General features: G+C 54.9%; 3 protein-coding genes across 3 annotated transcripts in view; 2 read left to right on the forward strand and 1 right to left on the reverse strand.

Moving 5' to 3' along the window:
- Positions 1-262: 262 nt before the first annotated feature.
- On the forward strand, positions 263-934 carry VOLCADRAFT_95127 (uncharacterized protein; the record flags this gene model as incomplete). Its single annotated transcript, XM_002954279.1, has 1 exon — positions 263-934. The coding sequence occupies one exon, from the start codon at positions 263-265 to the stop codon at positions 932-934; it is 672 nt and encodes a 223-aa protein (XP_002954325.1).
- A 159-nt stretch (positions 935-1,093) lies between these two features.
- Positions 1,094-6,294, reverse strand: VOLCADRAFT_95128 (uncharacterized protein; the record flags this gene model as incomplete). Its single annotated transcript, XM_002954346.1, has 7 exons — positions 1,094-1,597; positions 1,847-2,369; positions 2,558-3,611; positions 3,887-4,056; positions 4,188-4,429; positions 5,831-5,927; positions 6,179-6,294. The coding sequence occupies 7 exons, from the start codon at positions 6,292-6,294 to the stop codon at positions 1,094-1,096; spliced, it is 2,706 nt and encodes a 901-aa protein (XP_002954392.1).
- A 329-nt stretch (positions 6,295-6,623) lies between these two features.
- VOLCADRAFT_106337 (uncharacterized protein) overlaps positions 6,624-8,237 on the forward strand; it is a gene marked incomplete at its 5' end in the record, with an annotated part of 2,354 nt that continues 740 nt past the window's right edge. The window contains 4 exons of the mRNA XM_002954280.1: positions 6,624-6,686; positions 6,857-6,900; positions 7,445-7,689; positions 7,855-8,049. Coding sequence (XP_002954326.1) covers positions 6,624-6,686; positions 6,857-6,900; positions 7,445-7,689; positions 7,855-8,049 — 547 coding nt within the window. The remainder of the gene's footprint in view (positions 6,687-6,856; positions 6,901-7,444; positions 7,690-7,854; positions 8,050-8,237) is intronic.

Genomic DNA, 8,237 nt, shown 5'->3' on the forward strand with positions numbered 1-8,237 from the left:
TTCAAATATGCATGTTCTAATGCACCGTTTTTAGCACTCATCTGGGGCGTTGCTTCGCTGCAATAGCCCATTCTTTCCCCCCGTGTGTACTCCCTAAAACCCTAAAGCACACCGGAGTTCAATACTTCCGGGAAAGTCTTATTCCATTTTCCAGCTTATGGAACTATAGAGTTGCACTTGTTCAGGTCAAGACGGCGCGGAAGCTATTGGTCTGTCCTGTATCCTAGAGTCGTGGCTAGTGTAAACTGTATCAGGTATAACAATGGAATACGAGAACATAGAGAGCGAGGCAGGTCGTGATAAGACTTGGCTGATGACATGCAAGTATACAAGTACGGCGCCCGTCGATGGTCGTTGCAGGTCGTCACAGTTCTGGGTCTGCCCCAGGGACTCGGTGATTGGAGGCCCGCTTGGACACAAGTATGTCTTGCCGCGGAATGCCACCCTGGGGACTTCCCTCAAGTTGCCGGGTGACGGCGGTAAACTGGACTTCATGTTTATGAAGCTGAAGGTGTACTCCGTCTACTGTGTCCCTGAGGGAGAGGTTCCTGGTGGGTGGGTGAAAGCTACAGTGCCGAGCCTAAAAGATGTGTACGGGGGGAGCATCAAGGAAAGCCAGCTCTATTTCCTCCTGTCCTATGAGGGAAAGGAGCAGGAGTTGCACAGACAGCTCCCCACCTTGTCTGCGGACGAGGTCGAGAAGAGCATGGTTGTTTTCAACCCTTTCAACGGGCGGTGGGGTCTTGCTCGACTCAGAGATATGTTTATCGCACCCGAGCCGTACGGTGAGTGGCCCACCGGCATGCTCATTGAGGGGCTTCTGTGGGTAGAGGCTGCTTTGCTAACATTCGGCCCCGTCTACCCCAAGGTGTTTTCCCGCCCTGGGTACAAGGAGCTACTGGCGGCTGAACTCACTGGGCCCCCCATCTTGTAGAGGGCCATATGCAAGCTTGCCTTAAGGTGGCAACTCAGGTGGCCTTGTGATGATGGGGATTGACAATGGAGGGGGCGGGTTCACGTGTGTGTTGCATTAATTCAGAGTACCGACTGCCAGGGCTGATTAGGGTGAATACCCAGTGGGAGGCTTATTGTCTTAAACCCTTTGTGTGGTCTGGGTGGTTCCAAAAGGGTTACAAGGCAGCCGGCTCATACCGGCACAAGTCTCAAGGATGGTTGCAGAAGGATAGACTGTATCCGCTCGATGACTGCATGCTCGGAGGGGAATGTGCTGTCGGTAGAGAAGCTGGTGGCATGGGTGGAGAAGAAACAAATGGAAGTGAAGGCGCAGTGAAGGCTGCCACATCTCCCACTGGCTGCCTGCCCTCGCTGTCTGGGCGGCCGCCATGTTGACCACCACCAGCCCCCCGCTGAACACCTGTCCCGAGTACACATCTGCGACAGCGAAGTGGACATCCTGAGCGCCGTCTTCCGTGGGCAGGTGGACGAAGTACTTGAGGTAGGCCGCATATGTCCGAGCCTCGTTGCCGACTTCTGCCTGGTAGCATGCCCAGCAGGAGGTCCGCTGCTGCTGGCGCCCGTACTCAGCCCTGAAGTACTGCTCCTCATCGAGTGCCTCGGCATGCAAAAAGGAGCGGGCCTTAGGACAGTCGGGTGGTGTAGACGTGAGAACCCTATCCAGGCGGTCCGTGTCCAGTTCGTAGCTCGCACTGGGACCCAATGTCCAGGAAGCCACGTCCTCGAATGCCAGGGTGTACCAGTGCACTAGGCTCGCCATGGCTGCCCGGACTTGTGCCACTCATTCCGGACTCGGGTAGACCGTGTGGCCTCATCCAAGCAGGTAACCGTTGGCTCCTGGTTTGTCAAACCAGGCAGCCTCGGTGTTCACCGCGCGCCATGCCAACATCCTCTCAAGCTGCTGGTTGGTCGTGCATTTGGCCCCGGTCGCATGGTCTGCCTCGGTGAGCGACTCGGAGGCCCACATCAGGCACAGCCACTGCGTGTAGTGCTTCTCAGGTGCCTGCGACACCATCCTTCCGTCTTTCATCTTCATTTGCTGCATCATGCGTTCCACCGGCAGGTCGGAGAACCCTGCCGCGGACCCAAGTTGGCACTCCTGGTCGTACAGCCGGCATACGCAGATGTGCAGGTTGATCGTGAACATGTAGCCCGGCACCTCCAACTCCTCCAGCCTGGTCGTGTAAGCTCTGAGCTTGCATGCAGCCGCCTTGGCTGCCACCAGGAACTGCTCACGGGTCTTGTCGGGGGGCCGTGGCCAGAAGTAGTGTGTGACCGCGCTGCACAGGCTCCACCACAGGGCCCGCAAGGCCTCGGGCAGCACGTCCCCCTTGAAGATGTAGCTGGAGAACGTCTCGACGAAGTGCAGCCAGTCCTCCATGCGGTAGCTCTTGCTGCATGGGTGGAGGGGGGCAGTGTGGCGAGCAACCGTGTAACTAGAAGAAGTACATTACAGAGCTAGAGTAGCAAACTCTCCGACAGACGAAGGTGTTTTTTTCAGGCAAACCCCTGGTCGTATTTGCTTTCTCGGCTATTAGCGACCCCCGTGTGTGGCCGGCTGCCCAGTGCTGGCCGTGCTCACCGGTACTGCATGATGCATTTGTACCGCCGCCCGAAGTCCGAAGTCACGACCAGGAACTGGCCACGGGCCGCGACCCGCTGGCGTGCTTCACGAGACATGACCAGCTCGGCATCTGGGTCTGCTGGCTTGATGTCATTGAGCGATGTCAGCGTGTAGTCCACAAAGTTGCTGACCACTCTGAACAGCAGGGCATGGCCAGTGGAGACGGTGAAGAGGCACGACAGGTCGATGTACGGCAGGGCCACGAAGGCAGTCAGGCCCTTGCACCCAGTCTGAAGCGCCGGCTCGTCGAACTGCTTCTGTGTGATCTTGTGTGGAGCAAGGTGGAGCATCCTGTACATCGCCTGCATGACACCGCCCGTGCTGACGAAATGCCGATGGGTCTTCTTGAGAGCCCGGGCGCCGACCTTCAGGCTCTTGCCTGCATTCCGCTTTACGAAGTGCTGGCTGACTGCTTGGGTGTAGCCACGGAAGCGCACGGTGGCCCCGCACCCGACATTGGCCTCCATGTGTGCCTCGAATAGGCACCACATGCAGCTGCCGACACGACTGTTCTGGCCGTTGCCGCATGCCACCTTTGCCCTGGCGGGTGTGTCTGCAAGCACCTGGCCCAGGAATACCCGGTGCTGAAAGGGCCATGTGCCCCGGAGGTCACCATCAGCAGGCGCCTGCCCGTCAGCCATGCCGCCCACAGCTGTCCCTCCAGCACCACCAGCTGCAGCACCCTCTGCAGCCTCCGGATTAGCAGGCGCAGCAGCAGGTGAGACACGCATGCCATCACTGGCAAGGCGGAGGAGGTCGTCGACGATGGGCTGGAGGTAGGGGTGGAGGACAGACGGCATCCTGGGGCCGGGGATGATGGCGATGACACGCTGATTCCAGATCTTGCCCTTGTTATGGGGGTCCATGTCCGCACAACGGATGAACAGGATGCCAATACTGTGCTGTGTAGAGTTGTAGGGTGCAATCCAGTCGATGCTGATGTCATAGATAGAGCTGTCTGGGTGCAGGGCTATGCCGCCAGCGTAGGATTTCAGCGACTCCACCCACTCGCCTGCATAAGGCAAGGGCCAGAGAGGGCACATCTCGTCAGCCTGGGACCAGGTACAGCCGACGGTTGGTAACCACGGTGGCAATAGCTAAAAAAGCATGGGATTTGATTGCGAGACTCCCCTTTTGCTGCACCCCCATGCCTGCTTACAACGATTACAATGATGCAAGGGCTGGAGAACAAAGTGAGGGCGCATTGTGGAACCCCTTGAACAGGTGCGGCGAAATGCAAACGGCTACCAACGGCTCGCCCTTTCCTGCCATGGTCACCCGGCCCACCTTGCCACTGAGACGAGCCGGGGGTTGCATCCCCGTGGAACTGCCCGTGCTCCTGACAGAACTGTGGGTTGGTGAAGAACTCCGTATGGACCACCTCCTCGATGCCAGAGTAGATGAACCAGTGCACTGGCTCCCAGACAGCGCGCCCCGCGACGTCCTTCAAGGAGTACCTAGGGCGAGAGCAGTGCGGGCACTTAGGGTTTTAGGGTTTTAGGGTTGCTCCTCAAGCGACCCTGTCGGCCTGCCATACATGTGACCGGGGCACCCCTCAGTGCTGCAGATGTGCACCATGAAATCTGACCAGCTGCGGACGCCTGCCAGGCGGTTGATCATGTACAGGGATGTAGGGAGAACGTGGCGCTCTGGCAACATGGACGCGTACAGCTGCAACACGGACTCCAGTTCGCCACGGCGAGGAACGTGCTCCCTCATGTGGCCTATCACGGTGTTCACTGAGTCCCGCAGGGTCCACTTGCATCGCTGGATGGGCGCCCCCCCCGGCAGCAGTGGGTCGTATACCGACCACAAAGGTGCATCGAGGTGCTGAGTGAAGAAAGGGAGTGTGCCAGGACGGGTGTAGGGGTGTGTACAGCCACAGTAGCAGGTCGGAAGCGCAGGAGTCTCCAAGGCCTCGGGGTTCACATCTTCTTCCTCTGTAGGGGCGGGCGCCTCAGCAACCAGTTCCCAGGGGTCCTAAGGTTTTCATTCCTCGTTTAGCACATCGTAAGGTAATGCAGTTTCGTTTATGTTGCTGGGCTTTGGAGGCAAACAGAGCACGAAGGGGCAAGTACCACGTCCCCAGGGGGCAGCGGTTTTGCCACTGTTGTGGTACTAATGACCGAATTGAGGATGTGAACCCCTGTTATTGGAATGCCCAGCCTATAATGATATTCGTGCTGAAGAGGGATTCGATCATCAACAGAGCATGTTGGAGGCCATGCAATGGGAACCCGCATGTCTGGCAAGGATATTGGAACGTATGTGGGCTCACCGAAACTCAATTACCCCCTTTAGACGCTAGTCTGGGCTGATGTGCGGTGTTTTCCTTTCCTCCGTGGCTTTTAGGCGTTGTAGTATTACCCTTGGGCCCTCGGCTTGTATGAGTAGTCTTACAGGTATGGGGTCACGCACCCCCAACCATGTAACACACACACACGCATAAAACGTCTTCGTCGCAATTAAGCCCGTGAAATTTTACGGGTGTTCTGCATTACGGCTTGGGGGATTACGGGTCAAGACCTTGTGATTACAGGTAATGTAACCTGTGGATGACTTCCAGCACGGGCAACCAACAAAATGTCACCTATGTTCTCCCTTATAAAAGGAATGCTTTGGCAACTTAAAAATAAGCATGTGTACAAATTTTCTTGGCCGGTAATTACATGTGAAGACCACGTGATTACGGGTAAACATGAATTTACGGGTGAAAACCTTTCCCAGAGTGTAGGCTCTACAGTAGAAGGGTGATCCTCCCTTCTACTGCATGCATCATGATGCATGCGGGCCCCCAAAAGCTGCTGCAGTTAGTGTTGTTGCACATGCACAAAGAATGACTCTCTGTTGTATCCTGTAAAGGTTTTTTGCAACGGTTTGGGCGCCGAATCCTAACTGTCGGTTAACTCCAATGTTACTAACACCCGTCAATTCCGCTGTCGGTTATTACAGGTTTTTAATAATACTGCTATTAGTTTAATTGCGGCTACTGTTAGCTGCGGCGGCTAAAGCGACTACTGTTAGTCGTCCGCCATTCAAATGCCGCGACATTGCGGAAGTCCATAGTGACTACTGTTAGTCGTCCGCCATTCACGTGCCACACTGCTGCGGAAGTCTATGGGCGCAGGCGGCTAAAGCGACTACTGTTATCGTCCGCCACCTTAATGCCGCACCGCTGCAGAAGTCCATACCTGAGTATGGGCGGGGGTTTTACCTACGTAAAGCCGGGACCTGCTTCCCAGTTTCGGCTACTGTTAGCTGCAGGCGGCTAAAGCGACTACTGTTATCGTCCGCCACCTTAATGCCGCACCGCTGCGGAAGTCCATACCTGCGTATGGGCGGGGGTTTTACCTATGTAAAGCTGGGACCTGCGTCCCAGTTTCGTCTGACCGAGCGAGAGTAGTTCCTGCGAACTATGGCTTCTGGATACCGCGCCGCCCAGTCGTACTGGGGATTCTTATCGGCGCGAGGCCCAAGCGGAGTCACTGATGACTATATATTCAAGACACTTGTCTCAATCGGTATCTTTCGATGCTCCCATAATGTGGTTGTGTCGTCTGAAGCCTACAACACTCTCACCTTGAGTTGCATGGCAGATGTAGATGGCGGTTTCGTTTCTTTGGGCACCGTTTCTTTGGTATGATGCCTTGTGTGTGATGATGGGGAAAAGGGGAAAAGGTAAAGGCACCCGCCATATCTTATCCTTGGATTCATATTCAAGATGACATAACCTGGTGACAAAATGAGCCCAGCATCAGCTGTGCATTAATAACCGGTGGTGATATACAAGATATTGACAAGCCTGCCGACAAGTGTGTCATGAATTTTCACACCATTCTGCAGGCGACACACATGCTATATAACAGACAGGATAGGATGTAGTAGCCAGTACACAGTACTGCACACATAACAACTACAAATACGCGCTAAGAGCGTCTACCAGCATCTACAGGAAAGCAGGACAGGCATCACCACTCTAGAAGCTCTGTACCTAATTGTACCTAACTGGTTATTATTGCAACAAATGCAACGCAACTACGAGGAACGAGCACAGCACAACTATTGGCAAGGTATCAAAATGAACTTGGTCCGTGACTGCCAACTCTACTTTTCTAGTTGCCCAGGTCGCCCAAAAACGTGTTATGAGGAAGCTCTCGCCAGAGTGTTGTGTGGTGTGTGACCTCTCATAGAGTTGTAGCCACGTGTGCACATCATCTGTCCTGCTGTCCTCTGCTGACCTCTTTTGTACCTGTGCAGCATGCTGCACCTGCTTGCGCAATAACAAGAGCAGAAAACAGCAGGTGCAGCACACATGCAAATTATTTTCTTGCCGCCCAGGGGGATATAGCATGTGCCAGCAGTCCTAGAAAGCATCAGAACTTACATCAAGGACAATATGACACAGTCCCAGAATATGTCCCAGAAAAATGCGCCAAATTAGGCTTACCTCGAAAGACATCTAGGACTGTGCAGCATCCCCGGAAAAGGGTGGCAGGGCGAACACCCTAAGCAGGGAATAACGAGGGAAGTGATATGGTCATCAGGGGCCTGCATGCAATCACATTCGAATAACACCAACGATGTTGGTGGCGAGGCCATGCATGTTTAAGTTACACCAGGTTACACACAGCTCACCCTGCGCCTGAAAGCAACACCGAGCCCTTTCCTTGACGCATCTTTACAATGTAGCAGGCGTTTACGACTATCGCACCGAAGGCGGAGGCAGCAGAGGCTACGACCACTTTCGCACCATGTCCGGGACCGTTGGGTCGCTCGAGCACAGGATTTCAGACCGCACTCAACTATGAGCGGTCTTTATAGCAGTACTTCTGCCCTCGCATTCAGGGTTATCAAGGCGGGCATTCTTTGGACCGACATCAGCGAGGGCCTGGCACCCCGGAACGACACCCCTGCTACGACACCGATTCATATCAAGACCATCATAACGCACTGGATGACTGTACTGTGCCATATCAAGACCATTGGCAAGGGCAACCTCCTATCCCTAAAGAGGAACAGCACGGCACGGAAGGAGGTCGAAGCAGCTCTCCTTAAAAGCATGAAAACGTGCATGCAGAATTACCAAGGCGGTAAGTTTGCAAATTGGGGGAATGTACATATACACCTGGGGGTAGTAAATCATGCATTGGAAAAGGGACCCCCGACAATAGCGCACTTTTCAATTTCCCCCCACTTGCAGTGTCAGTTCCCGACATGTACGATGGCTGAATGTGTGTGTACGTGCTATGGTGCAGGGCTCAAGCCAAAGGGCTACGAGGGCATGTTCAACACGGTGCGGACGGAGGTGAAACAGCTGAAGGAGCAGGGCACCTGGGAGGAGCCGACAGATGACATGCGGCAGAAGGCCGACAAGGAAGCCAGGGAGAAGGCCTTGGCAATCTTTGGGCGCATCAAGCAGAAGGCGGGTTTCGTGGACAAGAAGAAGGATGGTGGGTTTCTGGGATGGGCTGGGAGGAGGGTTGACTGGATGGATGGAAAGACTTCAGCGGTTTTACACTCTTGTAAGCACGATTTTGATCCCTACAATGTGATCATGATTTGCAGACACAGAGCAGGGCGGCAATGCAGCTGCCGCCGAAACACCAGCTGGTGCCGAAGAGGTAGCCCCTGTCCAAGT

This window comes from Volvox carteri, assembly GCF_000143455.1.
Source record: "Volvox carteri f. nagariensis unplaced genomic scaffold VOLCAscaffold_42, whole genome shotgun sequence".
Lineage (NCBI taxonomy): Eukaryota > Viridiplantae > Chlorophyta > Chlorophyceae > Chlamydomonadales > Volvocaceae > Volvox > Volvox carteri.